Here is a 23064-nt window from a genome sequence, read left to right as displayed (position 1 = left end):
AGACAGAAAGGAATGGGACCTTGAGGACAGGCAACATTGTTGGTCCATTTTTAAACTTTTATTAACATGTATAATTAAATAAAATGTATCAAACTCTTATATAATGTTTGTTTTGTAAAAGGAATTGCACGCATGTTTGTTTCTTTACAAATAATAACCCACTTAATTTAATTTTCATAACACCTTTGAGGTAGGCATGGTTATTATGTCTGTTTTATAGATGGAGCAACTGAGGCATAGAGAGGTTAAGTAACTTACTCAAGATCACACAGCTATTAATGGATTGGGGGGGGGGGTGAGATTTGACCCAATAAGGCCTAGAGTCTATGTTTTTAACAATCATTTTAGGCTGTGCCCCCTTTCATTTTACCTTGTGTTTAGAAGATACTTAATATCTGTGTGTCTGAAGTTAAAGTCTGAAGAAGTGAGTAGAAAGACTAGTCCCCTACTTTGTTGTTTAGTTACCGAGTCATGTCTAACTCGGTGCGACCCCATGGACTGTAGCCCACCAGGCTCCTCTGTCTGTGGGATTTCCCAGAGAAGAACATGGGAGTGGGTTTCAATTTCCTTCTCCAGGGAATCTTCCTGACCCAGGGATCGAACCCATGTCTCCTGCATTGGCAGGCGTGTTCTTCACCTCTGAGCTGCCAGGGAATCCCATTCCTCTGCTTATTGTATCTCAGGTTGAAGTTTTATATTTTACAGCACAATGAAATTAACACATGTGATGGTTAGGTTAGGTTGCAAGCCTTAGCATATTTGCAGAAGAAGAATAACTTTATTAGAATTATTATTTACTTTTTATCAAGACAAGCCGGCAGTGGTAATTTTTCACGCGTGATATAATTGGAAAAGGAAACTTGTGAACATAAAATGCACATATTGAAATAAAATTAAATGTGTGCTGGTGAAGTTATAGGGTTTTGCTCAATACCTCTATCAAGAAATTTTGATAATGAAGAGTGTGTATTGACTTTCTGGAATCCTGGGAATGGATAAATGAAAACAAAAAGAAACATCTACTTTGTATTATAGACCTCTAAAATAGTTATTAAATAACTTATTCTTTTAGGCAGTTTTATTTCCTTTAAACTTTTCATCACTGCTAGGCAGAAACTATTAGTTGCTATGGCTGTGTCAGCAGCTGAGGGATTTCTATTGTTGTTGTTGTTGAAGTTATATATCATGTCTTGCATAATTCAGTTGTGGCTACACAAGGGGAAGTGTTTAATGTTTGATTATGCAGCACTTGCTGTGGAAACTGCAGAGAGGGACAGTGGAGAGCTAAAAATAATTAAATGGACAGTCACTGAGGTCACTTCCTGATGTTTTTACTGCAACACCATGTACATTCTGCTTTCCCATGGCAGGTTGTTTGATCATGGTGTAATGGTTAAAGCTTTGCAAAATGACAAAGAAGTCAGAAATCCTACTGGTCTCGAGTGTAATTATTTACATTTGGACTGCTTGCGGGAAAGTGCTTAGTTTGATCAGACCAATGCTAAGCTGGGCAAGACACAAGGTGACATCTCGCAGAGCTCCGTGCTCTGACCTTGGAGTAGACGACTCAGGCATCAAATTTCCAGGTAGAAAGTTCCCTGAAGATTGAACCATGATTGAGAGAATTTGCTTTTTTCATACAAACAAGTGTGGCCAAGAGGAATGTTTTTTTCCGCTTGAAAATGTAAGCAGTCCATTATTAGGTCTTTGGAGCTAGAATGTAGGTACAGTGGCCATGAAAGAGTTTTAATTAATCTGTTATCTCTCTCATGGTTTGTAAGGGTATTGCCCTTGCTCTTGTATTCACTTACAAAATTAAAGGCAGTATTTTGACTGTGGAGAAGAATCTTGGGTAAGTGATTATCTCTGTTTTCAGTAGAATACTTGGAAGTGGCTCAAGGAAATTATAAGGCAGCTACTCCAAAGGAAGTCAAAAGACATTAGACTTCTGAGTTATCATCCCTGAACGAAGAACCCAACGTTTTACTAAAGACATTTATTACTTTGATATTAATATTATATCCTTCACATGTGTAAACTGCGCTTCCCTCAAACTTTCGGTACATTCCTCAGCTTATTTTTTCACTTTATTTTTTTCCTCTTTCTTTTCTTTATTTTTACTTATTTGACTTCACGGGGTCTTACTTGTGACACATGGGATCTTTGATCTTGGTTGCAGCATGCAGATTTCTTAGTTGTGACATACAGGGTCTAATTCCCTGACCAGGGATAGAACCCAGGACCCCTGCATTGGAAGCACAGAGTCTTAGCCACTGGACCACCAGGGAAGTTACTTGACTTTTATTTCTTTTTAGATCCTGTTTAGCTGCTTTTTACCATAGAAATTTTTCTCTTCAGGAAACTTTCTTCTCTTTTAAAACTTGGACTACATTCTTAAAATTAATGATCATGGGTGGGAACTTAAGATTAAGTTGGTGAGGTAAACAGGTCTTGCTATTCAAATTATTATCTAAAGAGCTACAGTATATATTTTGTACATGTCATTTTGCTTATTTAAAAAAAATTTCCCCAGAAGATAATTTATGAGGTCAAGGAATGCTAACTTTGTGGAGTACTTGAGAAAGTATGACATGTAGGGAAAAGAGCTATCTTAGGGAGGATATTTAAAAAGTGCTGGAAAATGTAGCTTTATAGCTTGATGCAAGAGAGGTGAACTCCATTAGTAACTAAGTAATTTGTTAGAAAGGTGCATATCATAAAAGAACAAAGGAGAAATGAATTCTAACTTATCAACTTGCATAAGACCCAGATTCATTGTCTTTATATGGACACAAAGTATAGATTCTTAGATATAGAACAGCAAAGGAAAAAAATAGAGAAAAGACATGAGCAAGAGATTCACAGAAGAGCTACTGCAAATGGCAATTAACATGAAAAGTTACTCCACCTGAATAACAATCAAAGAAATATAGATTAGTATGAACTTGTTTTTTCATTTGTCAACTAGCTTAAGATGTAAAAGTTTGATAATAACTGGTATTTGAGTATATGAAGAAATGGTTACTGTCTATTGATGGGTTGAAATAGATATCATTTTTCTGGAGGGCAGTTTCACAATCTGAATCAACAGGCTTTAAAAGAGCCTTTTGACCTAGTGAATCTCCTACTAAGGATTTTTATCATAAAGAAATCATCTGTGCCTTCGTGTTGTATGCTACAGTTAAGCTCACAGTTTGTGTTTGCCTTCTGTTCCAAACACATGTCAATGACAGATAACACGTTAAAAGAAAAGAAAGTAATAAAAGAGTCATAGCTGGGCTTACAGAGAAGATGTTGTTGTTGGCCAGAAAGAGAGCAAAACAGAAAGGGATAGGCTGGATTGAAACTATGGCCCTGCAAGAGCTTCTGGTATGGAAACAAAAAGTGAGTTTAGGTCCTATGGATCACAGGGACCAAGGTTTACCACTTGAGATGGGACCAGAACTAGGCTTACTGTGTGAAGCCAAGGGTGGAGGTGAAGTTATACCTTTCACAAAAGAAGACAGAAAAAAGATTGCCTTGTCAGGAACATAGCTCTATGGAGCTATGGGTTTTGACGGCAGGAGAAGATCACTAAACCTTTAAGAGTAGAAATTGAATCAGACTGATTTTCTAGTGACGGCGGAGAGAATGTCATGCTCCAAATTACCACTGTGTGAGGCTTAGTCCTGGACTGGTGGTATAGGATCCTTGTGGAGGGAACTGCTGAACCATTATGGAGGGAAAGGTGAGCGCATGTGGAAAGCGAGAGGAGGGAGGAAAAAAGGAAAGACAAAAAGCCACCCACTCAAAATTAGTCTTCAAAACAAAATACTGAAATACTTAAGGAAAGCACAAATAGAATAAACAATGTGAATAAAAATTCATTTCAGATGAGATTAATTTTATAGAAAAGTCAGTGAAAGACTGAAATAATCATGTTCAAGAAATTCAAAAGAATAAGGAAAGGCATCATACTGATGGAGATCTAAAAATGCCCCCAAATATCCAAAAATGGAACAGGAGCAACTTTACATAAAAAAGAACCAGGTACAGATTTAGAAAATGAAAAGTATAGTCATAGATGTAATAAACTTAACAGACAGGATTAACTTTAGCCCAGACATAGCTGGAAAGAGAACTGATGAATTGGAAGAGAGTACTGAGGAGTGCTTTTGAACTGTGGTGTTGGAGAAGACCCTTGAGAGTCCCTTGGACTGCAAGGAGATCCAACCAGTCCATCCTAAAGGAAATCAGTCCTGGGTGTTCATTGGAAGTACTGATGCTGAAGCTGAAACTCCAATACTTTGGCCACCTCATGCAAAGAGTTGACTCATTGGAAAAGACCCTGATGCTGGGAGGGATTGGGGGCAGGAGGAGAAGGGGACGACAGAGGATGAGATGGCTGGATGGCATCACCAACTCAATGGACATGAGTTTGAGTAAACTCTGGGAGTTGGTGATAGACAGGGAGGCCTGGCATGCTGCAATTCATGGGGTCACAAGGAGTCGGACACGACTGAGTGACTGAACTGAACTGAACTGAACTGAACTGAGGAGTTCACTTAGAATATATCATACAGAGATAAAAGATTGAAAAAAAGAGAAAGCAGTCAGGAGACTTGGAGAATAGATGGAGAGATTCCAACCAAGTCTAAAAAAGAGTCCAGAAAAAGAGAAAGAAAGTCATGATGGAGAAGCAAAATCTGAAGAACCAAGAGTTGAGAATTTTCCTTATTTAAAGAAAGACTTGAGTCCACATTTTCAACCAAGCATGGATTGTGTACTGAGTTTGTGATCTGTGGTTGGTTTAAGCCATGGATGTGGATCCCATGTGTACAAAGAGTCAACTCCTGGACTTGGGCATACTCTGATTTTGTTTTCTGAGGCAGATTCTAGAACCAGTGTCCCATGGATCCTGAGGGATAACTATATTTAGGTGTTCCAGTGTTGGGTGTGTATATATTCATGATTATTATACCCTCTTGATGAACTGATCCCTCTATCATTGTACAGTGACCTTTTATCTTTTGAGTTGAAGTCTGTTTCATCTTAAGTATAGAACACGTGCTCTCTTTGGGATTCCACTTACATGGAGTATCTTTTTCCATCCCATTACTTTGAGTCTGTGTATGTTCTTAAATCTTAAGTGAATCCTTTCTAGACAGCTTAAAGTTGTGTATTTTTTTTAATCCATTCAGTCATTCTGTGTCTTTTGTTTAGAGAATTTAATCCATTTACATTTAGAGTGATTATTAATAGGAACAGATTTACTAATACCATCTTTTAAATTGTTTTCTGGTTGTTTTGTAATTCCCGTGTTCTTTTCTTCCTCTCTTACTTTCTTTATGAACTGATGATTTTCTGTAGTGGTATGTTTGGATTCCCTCTCTTTATGTTTGTGTATAGGCTATAATGTTTGACTTTATGGTTAACATGAGGTTTACAGAAAACATCTTATAAATGTAACAATGTATCTTATGCTGGTAAGTTGCATTTTATTCTTTTATTCCTTTTATTCATCCTTTAATTCCTCCCCTTTTATCTTCTATGTATTGTGTATTCATTAATAAATTGTAGCTATAGTTTAAAAAATATTTTTACTAAACTGTTTCAGTCTTTATACTAGAGATAAGTGTTTAGCACACCTTTATACTAGAGATAAGTGGTTAGCACACCTTTATACTAGAGATAAGTGGTTCAGTTCAGTTTAGTTCAGTCACTCAGTTGTGTCCAACTCTTTGCAACCCCATGGACTGCAGCACGCCAGGCTTCCCTATCCATCAACAACTCCTGGAGCTTGCTCAAACTCATGTCCATTGAGTTGGTGATGCCATCCAACCATCTCATCCTCTGTCCTCTCCTTCTCCTCGCATCTTCAATCTTTCCCAGCATCGGGGTCTTTTCCAATGAGTCAGTTCTTCACATGAGGTGGCCAAAGTATTGGAGTTTCAGCTTCAGCATCAGTTTTTCCAATGAACATTCAGGACTGATTTCCTTTAGGATTGCTTAGTTTGATCTCCTTGAAGACCAAGAGACTCTCAAGAGTTTTCTCTAACACCACAGTTCAAAAGCATCAATTCTTCAGAACTCAACTTTCTTTATAGTCCAATTCTCACATACATACCTGACTACTGGAAAAACCATAGCTTTGACTAGGTGGACCTTTGTCAGCAAAGTAATGTCTCTGCTTTTTAATATGCTGTCTAGGTTGGTCATAGCTTTTCTTCCAAGGAGCAAGCATCTTTTAATTTCATGGTTGCAGTCACCATCTGTAATGATTTTAGAGCCCAGAAAAATTAAGTCTGTCTCTGTTTCCATTGTTTTCCCATCTGTTTGCCATGAATTGATGGGACCAGGTGCCATGATCTTTGTTTTTTGACTGTTGAGTTTTAAGCCAGCTTTTTCACTCTCCTTTTTCACTTTCATCAAGAGGCTCTTTAGTTCTTCTTCCCAAGGGAACATTTCATGCAAAGATGGGCACAATAAAGGACAGAAATTGTATGGCCCTAACAGAAGCAAAAGATATTAAGAAGAGGTGGCAAGAATACCCAGAAGAACTTTACAAAAAAGAGCTTCATGACCCAGATAACCACGATGGTGTGATCACTCACCCAGAGCCAGACATCCTGGAATGCAAAGTCAAATGGGCCTTTGGAAGCATCATTACGAACAAAGCTAGTGGAGGTGATGGAATTCCAGTTGAGTTATTTCAAATCCTAAAAGACGATGCTGTGAAAGTGCTGTACTCAATATGCCAGCAAATTTGGAAAACTCAGCCATGGCACAGGACTGGAAAAGGTCAGTTTTCATTCTGATCCCAAAGAAAGGCAATGCCAAAGAATGTTCAAGCTACCACACAATTGCGCTCATTTCACACGCTAGCAAAGTAGTGCTCAAAATTCTCTAAGTCAGACTTCAACAGTACATGAACTATAAACTTCCAGATGTTCAGGCTGGATTTAGAAAAGGCAGAGGAACCAGAGATCAAATTGCCAACATCCGTTGGATCATTGAAAAAGCAAAACAATGCCAGAAAATCATCTATTTCTGCTGTATTGATTATGCCAACGCCTTTGACTGTGTAGATCACAGCAAACTGTGGAAAATTCTGAAAGAGATGGGAATACCAGACCACCTTACCTGCCTCCTGAGAAATCTGTGTGCAGGTCAGTAAGCAACAGTTAGAAAGGGACATGGAGCAACAGACTGGTTCCTAACTGGGAAAGTAATGCGTCACGGCTGTATATTGTCACCCTCCGTATTTAACTTCTATGCAGAGTACATCATGTGAAATGCCAGGTTGGATGAAGCACAAACTGACATCAAGATTTCCAGGAGAAATATCAATAAACTCAGATATGCAGATGACACCACCGTCCGGCAGAAAGTGAAGAAGAACTAAAGAGAGATAAGTGGTTAACACACTTTTATACTAGAGATAAGTGATTAGCACATCACCATATTTCAGTATTGGAATTTTGGATTTTACTGCATATGTTATCAGTGTGTTGTATATTTTTGTGTTACTTAGTGTTCTTTCCGTACAGCTTACTGAATTCCTTTCAGCATTTCTTATAAGGCAGATCTAGTGAAGATGAATTCCCTCAGCATTTGTTTGTCCGGAAAAGTATTTTTTTCATTTTTGCAGGACAGTTGGAAGCTTGATTTCTTTTTGTCCGTTAACCATGTTCAATCTTTTCCCAACTTCTTGAATTTATGATCTGCAGTTACATTGCTATTTTTAAGGTACTTGTCTACTATAATAATTCTGTCATCTGTTCCATTTTGGGGACAGTTCCAATTGATGGATTTTTATCTTCTTTATCAGTCATATTACCTTGCCTTGTAGTGTTGTCTTCCTTTCCATGCATAATAGTTTTTGACTAGTTTGATCCTTTCCGTCTTGCTTTTAAGTTGTTTATAAAGGAACAGAACGGCAGTCCAGGGCTAACTTGGTACAACTGTTGAGGCAGAATCTTCCTGAGAATTTGTCCTGCTTTGGGGTTTATGTTTGTTTTTTTTTAATTGTGGCTAGATTTTTAGTTTACTACAGCATAGGCTCCTGTTATTAGAAACTGGACAAGAAATGACTAAAAAACAAAATTCTTAAAAGCATCGTAGAACTACCAAAGCAGTGAGGACTTGAGAGTGCAACAGTAGTGATTATAAGCATTGGTTTTAAATGTTTGAAGTAGGATTTCTTTTAAATTTTAAAAGTAGTATTGATTTTAGTTAAAATTGTTTAAGGTGTTTGCATTTATATATGTATTTTTTACTGTAATAGTGAAAAATCGAACATTTCTTGAAAGACCAGATTTCTCTTATCTTAGCTGGTGTGGTATAGTGTAGTGGAAATGACCTTTGTACTTAGGAAATGAGATTATGAGTTGTGACCAGTAGTGTAATTTCTTGCCAGTCACTTTGTGTCTCTGGATGAGGCTTTGTTTTTTCATCTGTTCTAAAATTTCAGAGCAGTTCTTATTTTTATCACCAGTGTAGTTAAATGAGGCATTTTGTATATATAAAGTTTCGTGGAGTGTTTTTAGACAGTTCTGCTGTAGTTTGTCCAGGAAAATAAGTATCTGAATTTCTTATGTGGCATTGATCTATGGCATTTGATGGGTTATACACATAGTTGCTTGTAGATAATTCACAATAATAAATGAAATTGTCCTTTTCAGAAATGGGTAAAAGATGGTAGCTAGTGGTCGCCAAAGTGTATGGAGGGTTTTTTATGTGCTTGGCGACATTCTTAGATCTCTATATGTACCGCTTCATTTATATGTCACAGGGAGATGAGAAACTAGTCCCAAATCACACGTGTAGGCTTGTAGTACTGGTCTTAGAACTAACAGGCTGCTTAGATGCTCCAGTTTTGTTGTGGACCCTTCCTGCACTTGAATACTATTTGCCTAATATCTGCATAGTTTATAATTTCTAAAAGGCACTAATATATGATTAATTTTATTTAATCTTCACCACACCCTGTGAAACAGGGTTTTTTAATAGATACGTAAAGTGAGGTTTGGAGAAGTTGATTCAGGTATGGTACTACATGTAGGAAGTGATAGAGTCAGGATGCAAATTCTGCTGTTGGCTTCACCATGGTGCATGCGGGAACTAGTTCCCTGACCATGGATTGAACCTGTGTCCCCTGCATTGGGAGCTTGGAGTCTTAACCACTGGACCTCCAGGGAAGTCCCTTGAACGCTCTTTGGTGAGATACTTTTTCTTTTTAAAACAAACATGTCACATGGATACATGAAATATTTATTTATACTTCTTTTGGCTCAGCTACTTCTCAGTCGTCTTTCTGGTATTAGTTTTGAAGAGTCTTCCTCAGGGAGGCTCTCCTTTCTCACGCACATTCTGCCGAAGCACTCTGTCAGTTTTCCCACTTATTATTTGAGACCCTCAGAAGATTAGGTGATTATTTTTATATTGAATTTTCATAAACTTTTATTTGTGATTGTATCTTGAAAACTCAGATAAAGTTTATTTTTTACTGAACCTGACAAAATGATTCCTAGTGTAAAAATTATGTGGAAAATGAAAAATGTATAAGATGAAGAAAAACTGTTTGCATAATCTGATGAAGCCAAAGAGATAGCAGTGGGAGAATACGCTTCATTTATAGGTGAGATAGACCTTCCCATTAAGAGTCATGATCTAGTTAATCTTTCTATGTAATTACTGTCAGATTCGCAAACTGTATGCCTATTTGATACGATATGGAAACTCAGATACAAGTTAGTTTTTCAGAGTGAGTCAGAATCTTACTAGGGATAACGTTTTTGACATCCAGCCTTTATGGTTTTGAGTTGTGATATGGGCTTCCCAGGTGACGCTGTGGTAAAGAACCCGCCTGCCAATGCAAGCGACACAGGAGATGAGAGTTTGATCCCCAGGTTGGGAAGATCCCCTTGAGTAAGAACTGTCAACCCACTCCAGGATTCTTGCCTGGGAAGTCCCGTGGACAGAGGAGCGTGGTGGGTTACAGTCCATAGGGTCACAAACAGTCAGACGCGACTGAGCACAGACGCATACATGATTTACCTAAGGCCCGCATCTAGCTATCCCTTCCTTGCAGGAGCTGTGGAGGTAGATGGGTGTAGCCCTCTTGGGAGGGTCTTGACCTGCTCCTCCTGCAGGTGCTAGAGCCAGCTTTGCTCTCCCCCTGGCTGTCTATGTGACATCTGTGAGCTGCTTGATGCATTTAGCACTAGGGTGACCGCAGAGACGCCTGTGAGCAGAGCTTTGTGCTGCAGGGCCCAGCTGTGTGTATTTATCTGTATCTCAGGCCGAGGAGCAGCCGTTCGCCAGATCTGACAGTCAGACCGGAGCCGCTTCTGCCTCCACTCAAGAGTGCATTTGAATATTGTGTCTGTTTACCAACTGCTTGACAGTTGACACAAAGAAGTTGTCAGAGCTGTTTTTCTTTTCCCTCTTCACTCTACTGTGCGAGTCTCCCTCTGAAATCCTTTATCATGCATCACAAATATCTGCACTTTCTAAAATAAAGCCCCAAATCACGTTGTCTTCGTCTTTATACTGAATTCCACGTGAAGAACTAATTGGTAATATACTTGAGCAGACTCCAAGTGATAGTGGAGATAGTGTGGGGCAGGGAAGCCTGGCGTACTGCAGTCCATGAGGTCGCAAAGACACCCCTTAGGGGCTGAATGACAACAACAAATACTTGCATTGATAATTGGAAATATGTTGAATAGGCAATATGTTTGCAGAGTTCAGAAATCAAAACAATACAGAAAGAAATCTTCCGTGTTGTCTCGCTCTATCCCTGGTCCCTTCTAGTTGTTCTTCTCCACCTCTGTCCCTGAGAGCACGTGTGCGTGCTCGCTCAGTCACTCAGTCATGTGTGACTCTGCGGCCCCGTGGGCTGGAGCCCGCCAGGCTCCTCTGTCCATGGCATTCTCCAGGGAGGAATACTGGAGTGGGTTGCCATTTTCTCCTCCTGGGGATCTTCCCAATCCAGGGATCGAACTCACATCTCCTGCACATCTCCTGCATTGCAGGTGGATTCTTTACCACTGAGCCACCCAACCAGGAAGCCCTTGTCCCAGAGAGAGAACCACTTAAATCGTTTGTCACATATCCTTTATGTTTCTTTATACAAATACAAGCAGATGGTTTGGCCCTTGCCTTTTACTTCCTAAGGTATCCTGGCAAGCTCTTAATTTCACTAAAGGGAGCCTCATTCTTGTTGACTGTTGTGTTGTATTCATTGTGTGGATGTACCACCATTTATTTAGCCATCCTCTATGGACATACACTGGCATTGTTTCTAATCTTCTTTTTTTTTTTTTTTAGTTAATTCACACACCATAAAATTCAACCTTTCAAAGTATACAGTTAAGTGGTTTTTAGTATGTTTCCAAGTTTCTGTTCTGCAAATTGTAATCTGGTGTACATACATTCTTCTGAACATGGTACCCATAAAAAAATCTTTAGAAGTAGGATTTTGGGGGTCAAAGGGAATAGATTTGAATTTTTATAGGAATTGTCTGTTGCTGTGCATTGAGATTATGCTATTTTGCATTCCTGAGTATGAGAACGCTTGTTTCTCCATTGTTCTGCCTAAAGTGACTTTGCCTTTTCTTAAAGCAATGTTAATTTTTAAGAAATGTGTGATGTTCATAACTCAGTTTAATAATCATTCCTGATTGAGTTCACCAAGGCAATATGTCCAAAACTTCTTTTTAAGTTGATAAATGGTGCTATTTATAATTGATCTCATTAGTTAATCAGTAGAATTACAGGTTGTGAATGTTGATGTATAGAGCAGATTTCATCTATGTGGCCTTAAGTTGAATGGTTTCTCGACCGTGTTCTCTCCTGTCATAGAGATATAACAGTGCTCACAGTGTTAAAATTCCTAGTGGAGGAAGACCACTTATATTCTGCTTGCTCTATGATAGGAATATTCTTGTAGAATTTTATCCTTTTGGACACGTGCACCCCAGTGTTCATAGCAGCACTATTTATAGTAGCCAAGACATGAAAGCAACCGAAGTGTCCATCCACAGAGGAATGCATAAAGAAGATGTGGTATATATATACAATGGAATATTGCTGAACCATTAAATGAATGAAATAATGCCATTTGCAGCAACATGGATGGACCTAGAAATTATAATACTAAGTGAAGTAAGTCAGGCAGAGAAAGACAAATATCACATCATATGACTTAGACATGGAATCTTAAAAAAATTACCTAAGTGAACTGATTTACAAGTAGAACTGAATAGACTCACAGTCGTAGGAAAGAAACTTATGGTTGCCAGAAGGAAAGGGAGGGGGAGGGACAGAATTTGAGATGAACAGATACAGACTTCTATCTTTATATAAAAAAGAATTTTATCCTCTCAATACAGCCTTCCAGGTTATAATGTCTTATGTCTGTCTGACACAGTGGACCTCAACTGAGCTGAGAAGTGATTGTTTTTATAATAATTCAGCTGAAGTATCAACAAGTGTAAACAGTAATTATAAACAGAATTTCATCCTCCAGGGGTGCTTGTTCTTCTTTGGGCCAGGTCTCTTGCTGTTTAATCTGGTCAAGGTGGAATATGTAATTCCCAATAAGAATCTGTATCCTTGTGTTCCTTCTTGTATACAGATTAGCTTTTTGGGTTCTCCTGAAGAGATTTTAAGGTGGTATTTGTAAGGTGGAGCCATCTCAAGGTCTGGGATATCATGTGCGTTTCCATCATTCAAGGCTTTTAAATATTTTTTAAATGTTAAAACTTTTTTGGGGGGCATTTAAATGTTCTGTCTGTAGAAAGGACTGGTAAAAGATTCATAGGAAAATGCAGCTTGAAGTGAAAATTGAGGTATAGGTTTTGATTAAGTTTGTGATGGAGTTCATAAATGTACAAGCATAGGCATGGAAATGTCATTAGTTCTTTCTGTGTCTCAAATAACGGCTAATGTAGAAAACAGATAAACCTCTTAACCGGTGATCTATCTAAACCAGTGTTTTTGTGTTTGTATTATAGGTCTTTCATAAAGGAAGACTCTTCACAGCTTAACTGGTGGTGGTTGTCATTTACTTGCTAAGGTGTTTCTTGACTCTTTGTGACCCCCTGGAGTGTAGCCCACCACGTTCCTCTGTCCGTGGGATTTCCCAGATGAGAATACTGGAGTGAGTTGCCATTTCCTTCTCCAGGGATTGTCCCAGGCCAAGGGTCGAACCTTCGTCTCCTGTGTTAGCAGGCCTATTCTTTACCACTGAGCCATCAGGGAAGCCCCATTTTAACTGGTGAGTGAAGTGAAGTCGTTCAGTCGTGTCCGACTCTTTGTGACCCCATGGACTGTAGCGCACCAGGTGCCTCTGTCCCTGGTGGCTCAGACGGTAAAGTGTCTGCCTACAATGTGGGAGACCCGGGTTCAATCCCTGGGTCAGGAAGATCTCCTGGAGAAGGAAATGGTAACCCACTCCATATTCTTGCCTGGGAAATCCCATGGACAGAGAAATCCCATTTTAATTGGTAAGCCAGTCTTATTATCACAAATGAAAAAGTCCTTTTAGATTAGCATTAGATAAAGCAGAAAGTTTAATTAGATAGACGGGCTAGAATTTTGCATAAGAGTAAATTTACTGTTTTGTCTCTTTTAGGTCAAGTGGTTGCTATTTTTCTGTTCCCTCTTTTTTTTTCCCCCTCTCTTTATTCACTTTGGATAATTATACAAAAGATCTGGAAATAACTTGAGTTCTGCCCAGTGGGGTGTTTGCTCTGGACTACTCTGTGATGGGTTGGGGCTTCCCCGGTGGCTCAACAGTAAGGAATCTGCCTGCAGTGCAGGAGCCACAGGGGATGTGGGTTCAATCCCTGGGTCGGGAAGATCCCCTGGAGAAGGGCATGGCAGCCCACTCCATTCTTGTCTGGAGAATCCCATGGACAGAGGAGCCTGGTGGGTACAGTCCATGGGGTTGCTAAGAGTTGGATACGACTGAAGCGACTTAGCACACACGCACTCTGTGATGGGTTAGTGAGAGAAGGCTGTGCAGACACGGGGGAAGACGATTCTCAGGGCCCCTCTGTCTGGTTGAGCAGGTTGTTCACTGTGTAAAGACAGTGCCCGTTGGGGTGGGTTGAGGCTAAAGTCTAGTTTGTGTTCTCCAAGTCCTGCTTTAGGGCTTAGGGCTACATTAACCCAGAGTAAGGTATACCGTCTTCTAATTCTTATAATTGTGCCTCAGTGGCTGATAACAGCCTGAATATGCATTGCATTGCAGTTTTATTTGAAACTCAGTTGTTTCTGCCTTTTCTGTTTTTCTCTCCCTCAGAGAGTTTCTGTAGCATCCAGATGATTTCTCCGTGTCTGTGTGTCTATATACACATTGTTGTTGTTGTTCCGTCACCCAGTCATGTCCAGCTCTTTGTGACCTCGTGGAGTGCAGCACACCAGGCTTCTCTGTTCCTCACCATCTCCTGAAGTTTGCCCAAGCTCATGTTCGTTGCATCGGTGATGCCCTTCAGCCATCTCATCCTCTGATGCCCTCTTCTCCTTCTGCCCTCAATCTTTCCCAGCATCAGGGACTTTTCCAACGAGTCAGCTGTTCACTTCAGATGATCAAAATACTGGAGTTTCCATTTCAGCATCAGTCCTTCGAATGAATATTCAGGGTTAATTTCCCTTGAGACTGACTGGCTTGATCTCCTTGTTCTCCAAAGGACTGACTCTCAGGAGTCTTCTCCAGCACCACAGTCCAAAAGCATCAATAAACATCAGTTCAGTTCAGTTCAGTTGCTCAGTTGTGCCTGGCTCTTTGTGACCCCATGGACTGCAGCACGCCAGGCTTCCCTGTCCATCACGAACTCCCAGAGCTCAAACTCATGTCCATCAAGTTGGTGATGCCATCCAATCATCTCATCCTCTGTCGTCCCCTTCTCCTCCCGCCTTCGATCTTTCCCAGCATCAGGGTCTTTTCAAATGAGTCAGTTCTTCGCATCAGGTGGCCAGAGTATTGGAGCTTCACCTTCAGCATCAGTTCTTCCAGTGAATATTCAGGACTGATTTCCTTTAATTTCCTTTATGATGGACTGGTTGGATCTCCATGTAGTCCAAGGGATTCTCAAGAGTCTTCTCCAACATCACATACATACATATACATATACATATATATAAATACACATACATATATAATAAACATATGTATATGCTATTTATCTGCCACATATACACATACATCATATATTCTTGAATGTAAGGTCAGACATTCTTTGAAAAAAATCCCTCATAAGAAAGGTGTCATCTTAGATGTATTTGATTCCTTATAAAGGACGTTATAATATGGGGTCCTCTCTTAGTTTCCTTGTTTGAACTGCCTGGTACTGTTTGGGGAAGACACGGTATTTTGAAATAGCCTCATGCAGTGCTAGTTGTGGGTGCTTGAAAAGATTTATCAAATTGGAGAAGAAAAGAGGCAAAGATGCTCAACATAGGTTTAGTAATTATTCTAGAGATGAAAGATTACTTCTAAAAAGTAATACGATACGATCTCAAATACGATCTCAAATAAATGTTTACAGGATGAACAAATAATTCATACACCCTGACCCTGGATCCTTGTGGCTTAGTTGGATATTTTCAGTGAAAGTAAGGATTTACAAACTGCTGTCTCAAGCAGTTTTTACAGATAGGAAGGTTTGTTCTGGAAAACTGTATTAGATGACTCAAAAGATGACTCTAGCAATGAAGAAAAAGATCCTGATATTAAAGAGTGAAGCAAATTGCTTCCTGAAATGTGAGAGTGAATAAAATAATTATTTCTAAGTTAATATTTTATACGATGTAATTTAAATGCAGGTAATTAAGTTGATACATTTTATAAATGACTTTTGGCTAGCTTTTTCCTCTAAAGTTTATACATTTAAGTTGGCTAACTTTTGAAGGGTATTCTCTTATTAGAAAAATAAGGCATTGTCAGCCTGGGTGGGAGGGGGTTTTGGGGGAGAGTGGATACATGTGTATGAGTGACTGAGTCCCTTCACCGTTCACCTGAAACTGTCACATTGTTGTTAATTGGCTATGCCCAATGCAAAAAGTGAAAAAAAAAAAAGACATTGTCCTATATTTTGGATCTCTTTATAATTTAGTCACCTATAATCATTATTATTTTTAAACAGAAACTGAGGCTTCTTGAAGAGCTTGAAGACACGTGGCTTCCCTACCTGACCCCCAAAGACGATGAATTCTATCAGCAGGTAAGGTCTTTTATTTATTTATTTATTTATTTCAGGTAAGGTCTTTTAACATTTGTCAATTTCCCTTGATTTTTTTTTTTTTCCCCTTGATCTACCTTATTTTACCTACGAAGCAACTGTGGTCTAGAGAGATAAAATGAGAGGTTAAAGGTCTGATTTGGTCATCCATTGATTCACTCCCAGAACATATAAGTTCCTGCACAGTCTTTCTGCTGTGAACTTAGTGCTTTAGAATAGTGGACTGTCTTTTTTTCCCCAGACGTTCCATGTTTCCCCCTGCTTCCTTCCCTCTGCTTCTGTTTCTTCTGCAGAGAATCTTCTTTTGCCTCTTATCCTGTTGCCAGATGACTAATTCTTCAAGACTTCACTGAAACATCACCTCCTCTGTGAAAGTTTCTTTAACTTAAACCTTACCACAAAGAGAATTGCTTGCATTCATCTCTGTGCTCCTTGTACCATATAAATACCTTGATTGTACCCCTCACACTGTATTGCAGTTATAGGATTCTGTGTCTCTCCCCTGAATTAGTCAGCACTTTTTCAATTACAAGTGGCAAAATCGCAACAAACTTATTGTGGCAAAAAAGGGAATTTATTGACTGACAACTTAGATGTCAAGGATAAGCACACGGCTGAATCCAGTTTCTTGAAAGGTGTCGTTGGATCACTCTTTTTCCCTGTTTCTTGGTTTGGCTTTTCTCTGGTGACTTCATGCTAGATAGGCATTCCCCTGATGGTATAAGAGGACTCTGACAGCCCTGGGGGTGTGTGGTCTTAAGCCCATAGGATCTCAGGAGAAGGTGGTAATGTCTTCTTTCCTGGTTCTGATTCTCCCAGGTATGAGCTCGTTGGCCTGGCTAGAGGCGTGTTTCCCTCCCCGAATCAATCCTTGTGTTCAGGGTATTGAGATGCTTCTGTCTGCCTGACCTAATTCCCTCACCCACTTGTGGAGTAGGGTTGGAGTATGACCATTCTCACTCAAACTGCAGGGAGGGTAGGTCAGAGATGGAGGGTTTATCCCAAAGAGAAATTGGAGCCCTGTTAACACCAAAGAAAGAGAGAAGGGCAAGCTGAGAAATAAAAATATCCCCCTTTCACCCCTTCTTTCCTCTGAGGATGTTAGTTTTTGGTGTGTAAGAATTGGGCCACATCATCGTGGTTTCTGCAGCATCCAGTGTATGCTTGTCGTCACATTATTGATTCTCAGTAACCAGGGAAAGAAGAGAGAAACGAAGGAGCTTTACCCATCCAGAATCCCAGGGCTCCTGACTTCCGGGGTATTCTCACTTCCAGGACATCATGTGCCATCTCCCTTGTTATTAGAACTTTACCATCTGTCACCTGATCAGTCCTTTTTTGGATTGTTCTAGTTTTTCTCTTTGCCCCTTTTTCTTAATCCTTTAAGCTGAAGTAAACACTTTTTTTTTTTTTAACCAAAACATAAAACCTGAGCCTGTCGGCTTCCTGCTTCACATCCCTGGCTGTCCATTGCCTGGCTCCTGCATTTCCAGCCTCGTCTTCCCCACCTTCTATCTTTTTCCCCACGCTGAATTTTGGCAGCACCTCTCAGAGCTCTGGGGCTCCTCTGACGGCTCAGTGGGTTAAGAATCCACCTGCCCTGTAGGAGACACAGGAGACTCGGGTTCGATCCTTGGGTCGGGAAAATCCCCTGGAGAAGGAAATGGCAACCCACTCCAGTATTCTCGCCTGAAAAATCCCATGGACAGAGGAGCCTGGCGGGCTCCGGTCCCTGGGGTCGCAAAGAGTCGGACATGACGGAGCGGCTGAGCGCACACCCAGCGTGTTACATTTCGGGTCTTCCTGTTACATCCTCTCCCTCCCTTATTTGGTGAACTTCCGCGTTGCCTGTTGGTAGCAGTTCACGTGTCTCCTCCTACAGTGTCACCGTCCCTGAGACCTCTGTAGCCCAGAGGCTTGTCTCTGCTCTCTCTTCTGTGCACCTGTAGTACTTCATGTGTGTTTTAATTATCTGAGGTTACTGTGATGATTTATTTTCATGCGCCTCTCTCTCATCCTCTGTACTACGGTATATACGGGGCCTGGCACCTAGTAGGTATTTAATTAGTTTGCTTGAATGGATGAATGAATTACTGTAGGCATTAATTCTTTATTTGTTTTAGTAATTATTTATTTATTATTTGGCTGTGCCAGGTCCTAGCTGCAGCATGTGGGATCTAGTTCCCTAATCAGGGATCAAACCTGAGTCCCCTCCATCAGGAGCACAAAGCCACTGAACCACCAGGGAAGTCCCTAGTTCATTTAAAAAAAAGCATGACGTATAATAATATTTGGTGTGATTTGAATTTTGTTTACGTCTCCCCAGGGAGGTGGTATCTATAATAATCTACAGGATTTTTATAGGAATGTTATACCCCACACTGGTAGGCTTTTCTCTTTTGAGCTTTTCTAGTTTTCCAAATTATCTAAATGATCATGTGTTCTTGGGTAATCAGGAAAAAAATAATTCGAAAAAGTACCCTTACAACAGGTAAACCCTCCAAATGTAATCAGTTCTTAAATCCTTGCTAATATTTTCATAGAGAGGAACTTTTTGGTACACGATAACACACAGCATTATAAAGCAGCCGCTGACCCACTTCAGCTTTTGTGTGGCAGAAGTTGTACAAAAAGAATTAAACACCAAGGTTAGTACAGGTGTTCTGAGCCAGACATTCGCTGAACCAGGAAAGGAGACGCCAAGGCAAACAGAACAACTCTCGAGGCTTTGCTTTTATCTTGCTAAGACCCACAACAAACCTGATACCAATATCTAATCACTTAAGTGCACCGTGTAATAAGGGAGTGTTTCAACCAAACCTTAGTCCAGTAAATCTCTTCTCTTAAAAGATGAAGTGAAAATACTTTTTAATGACACGAGTGAATAGGAAGTTCAGCTCTGACACTGAGTCCCTTACCCAGGTCCTAGCCACAGGAATGCCAACCCAGCTGCTAGTCATCAAAACAAGACTTTCTGCAGTTTCCAAATTGGGTCTGTTTATTGACCCTTCCTGCCGGCGTGCCAGGGACTGTGCTCAACGTTTTCTGGACGCTTGTCACATTTCATCCACACAGCAGCCTCTTGCATTCATTCCACAATTATGGATTCAGCAACCTCCTCTTCTTCAGGCTTCGATTGCTTGAGATAGAGACACTGACTTCCTCTTTTGCAAATCAGGACAGACTAAGCTCCATATCTGAGAGACAGAGCTGCAGCCAGCCCAGATTTTTCTGACTCTGAAGACCCAGACTCTTTCTGCTATACTGTTTGCCTCCCAGTATACCTTGCTCACATTCACAACTCCTTCAAACAAATTTTTTGTTTGTTTGTTTCTTCTGTTTAAGACTATGGAGAAAACCAGTGAAAGAAAACAGGAACAGTAACAAACTCCAAGCAGAAGAGCCAGAGGACCTCTTTTGGTTTACTGCAGTGCACGGGGAATTGAATTACATTGCAAATAACCTCTGGATTCCAGATAGGAAGTCTGTCCCTCTTATCCAGAGACGGCGCCACCCTTCTTAGCATTCCCTGTTATTTTCATTCATTCTGTGCTTTCTTTGTGTCGGCTTCTCTGGTGGCTCAGCGGTAAAGAATCTGCCTGCAATGCAGGAGACAGGGGTTTGATCCCTGGGTTGGAAGATCCCCTGGAGGAGGGCACGGCAACCCATTCCAGTATTTTTGCCTGGAGAATCCCCATGGACAGAGGAGCCTGGCGGGCTACAGTATGTAGGGTCAAAAAGGGTCGACGACTGAAGTGACTTAGCAAGCAGGCAGGTGCTACTTTCTGTGTGTCAGTGTGTTCTCGGTGCTTTACATGTATTTGCTCATTTAAATCCTCTCTGAGGCAGGTTGTTTTAAAACCCTACTATAGGACCTTCCCTGGTGGTCCAGTGGCTAAGGCTCCATGCTTCCAGTGCAGGGGACCTGGGTTCTATCCCTAGTCAGGGAACCAGATCCCACATCTGGTAACCAAATAAATGAATGTTAAAAATTTTTTAATTTTATTTTTTTTAGAGATGAAACTCAGAGGCACTGAGAGGTTTAAAACTTTTGTTTAAGACATAAGCATGAAGTGTCAAAGGCTGGGATTGAGACTGTCTGGGTCCTCGGTTTAACTAAGCACTGCCCTTCTGTATCTCCTGGTGATTCTGGGATTGCTTTGATTTTATCCCGATGATCCCACACCTCTGTGTCCATCCCTTTTCTCCCTCATAACCTGTAACGCTCTCGTTCCAACTGACTGTGGGGTGGTTCTACCCGAAAGTCTTGCAGGGACATTGAACTACTCGTGATCTATATGAATTCATTGTCTGTCTGCTCGGTTGCTGTCATGTCTGACTCTCTGTGACCCTACAGACTGTAGCCCATCAGGCTCCTCTGTCCATGGGATTCTCCAGGCAAGAATACTGCACTGGGTTGCCATGCCCTCCTCCAGGGGATCTTCCCGACCCAGGGATGGAACCTGCATCTCTTGCGCTGCGGGCAGATTCTTTACTGCTGAGCCACTGGGGAAGTCCATGAGTTTGTTAGTTAATTAAACAAATGTACTTAGCTTTGGCTTCCCAGGTGGCGCTAGTGGTAAAGAACCTGCCTGCCAATGCAGGAGACTTAAGAGATACCAGTTCGATCCCTGGGAGATGGGGAGATCCTTTGGAGAAGGGCATGGCAGCCCACTCCAGTATTCTTGCCTGGAGAATCCCGTGGACAGAGGAGCCCTTTCGGCAGGCTACAGTCCACAGGGTCTCAAAGAGTTGGACATGATTGAATCGACTTAACGCTTAGTCGCTTCTGGACGGAGTTAACAGCAAAGCCTCTAAGATGCGTTTGAGGACATGCAGCTGAGGCTGAAACATCTGGTGGGGAGTGAGAGAGTTGGAGGGCATAGAAGGGGATGAGATCGGAGCATGGTGGCCCGATTCTGTAGGAACTTGGTGAGAACAGTGGCCATGACTCTGAGTGAGATGAGAAGACATGACAGGGTTTGGAGCACAAGAATGATCGGATATGACTTATGTTCTACAGGGATCCTGCCTCCCATCCCCTTGTCTAGTGACGTCCCCCTGGTCCTGTTGTTCAAATTAGGCCTTTGCAGTCCTCAGCTTCTCTTCATGGCTTCCAGACCTTGTTTACTGCCTGGGCCCTGGCAGTTCTAGTTTTTCAGAATCTCAAATAGTTTCTTCTTTTTTCTTTTTGAGACTTAAGAGAATATATTAATGATAAAAAGAGAGTTCTGTTTTGGAATAGGTTGCGTGCGTGCTAAGTCGCTTCAGTCGTGTCCGACTCCTTGCGACCCCATGGACTGTAGCCCACCAGGCTCCTCCGTCCATTGGGTTTCCCAGGCAAGAACACTGGAGTGGGTTGCCATTTCCTACTCCAGGGCATCTTTCCGACCCAAGTATCAGCTCTCGTCTCCTGCGTTGTCAGGTGGATTCTTTACTACTAGTGCCACCTGGGAGGCCCCTGGAATAGGTTCAATTGATTTTATAAACAGACAGAAAAATCTCAATAAAGAACGCAGTAAATTAGCATTAGTCTCCCAGATGTTTTCTTCTCTTCCAGTCTCACCAACACTGTGTGAATTCAGGTCCTCATTGGTCATCTTCCACCAGCACGGTTTTAAGAGTTTCCTAGTTGGTATGTTCTTTTGCTTGCCCCAACTCCATCAGAATTGTGTTCTGATAAATATGGCTGGCAGATTCTTTACCACTGCACCACCCGGGAAGCCCTAAAGAAGTTGAATTTTTCAGTATATTTTGAACCAATTTTGTGTACCTTATTGTCTGTGTGTTAAGTCGCTCAGTTGTGTCTGACTCTTTGTGACTCCATGGACTGTACCATTGGGTCCTACATTGCAGGCAGATTCTTGACCAACTCAGCCACCAGGGAAGCCCCCAAATATGACAGGCTTGTCATTTCTTGCTTTGTAAATTTGGTTCCGTCTCTCTTGCCTCTGAAGTCAAGTCCAAACTCCTCTGCATATGGTCCCAAATTACCTCTGCTGGTCTAGTCTCCACCGCTTTGCCTGACATTGTGTTCAGCCTCCAGCTCCGGTCAGACAGAGTTTCTCACTATCTCTTGGCTCTTCTCTGCCCTGTCATCCTTTCTTGCCCTTGTGTCTCTTGTCCCCTGGGTCTAGAGTACCCTCAGCCCCTCTCTGTCTGGTGAGCATCTCCTCACCCTTAAAGTTTACCTTACTTAAGTACAGTCTTCTGTGTTGATACCAGGAAGTCCCACTCGTGTTATGTTCAGAGTACATTAAATATCAGAACGCTTCTCACTACCTCTGCCACATGCTTCGTGGCCAAAGATGCCTCCGTTTCTCTCTCTTGAGTGTTTGCAGTGGTTTCCTATTTTCTTTTGCCTCCAGGTCCAGTTTGTTTTTAACACAGCATCAGTAGTAGTTTTCTTCTTAAAGCATAAATCAACTCATGTTTCCTCGGTGGTCCAGTGGTGTGCCTTCCAATTCAAGGGGTGCGGGTTTGAGCCCTGGTCAGGGAGGTGGGTTTCCACATGCCTTGGGACCAGAGAGCCAAAAGATAAAACAGAAGCAATGTTGTAGCAAACTCAATAAAGACTTAGAAATAGTGCACATCAAAAATAAATAAATAGATCAGCTCATTAGATTTTCTTGCTCAAAGCCCTTCATGGCTTCCCATCTTTTCAGAGTAAAAGCCTAAGTCCTGATGGTTACTTGCAGAGCAGGGCAGAACCTGCCGCTGACTTCTCTCCCCTCATTTCCTGCTTGTCCTGGCCCCTCCCCTCCTACTCTGGCATTCTAGTTCTTCCTAGAATAAACCGAGCACACTCTTGCCCCAAGGCCTCTGCACTTAA

The 23064-nt window shown here is 41.2% G+C and overlaps 1 protein-coding gene across 1 annotated transcript in view; it reads left to right on the top strand.

Moving 5' to 3' along the window:
* FTO (FTO alpha-ketoglutarate dependent dioxygenase) overlaps window positions 1–23064 on the top strand; it is a 415913-nt gene that overhangs the window by 90590 nt on the left and 302259 nt on the right. Inside the window, exon 2 of the mRNA XM_043434805.1 lies at window positions 16137–16214. Coding sequence (XP_043290740.1) covers window positions 16137–16214 — 78 coding nt within the window. The remainder of the gene's footprint in view (window positions 1–16136; window positions 16215–23064) is intronic.

Source organism: Cervus canadensis, chromosome 18 (genome assembly GCF_019320065.1).
Source record: "Cervus canadensis isolate Bull #8, Minnesota chromosome 18, ASM1932006v1, whole genome shotgun sequence".
Taxonomy (NCBI): domain Eukaryota; kingdom Metazoa; phylum Chordata; class Mammalia; order Artiodactyla; family Cervidae; genus Cervus; species Cervus canadensis.
The sequence above is the reverse complement of the archived record's forward strand: the minus strand, read 5'-3'. Positions and strand labels throughout refer to the sequence as shown.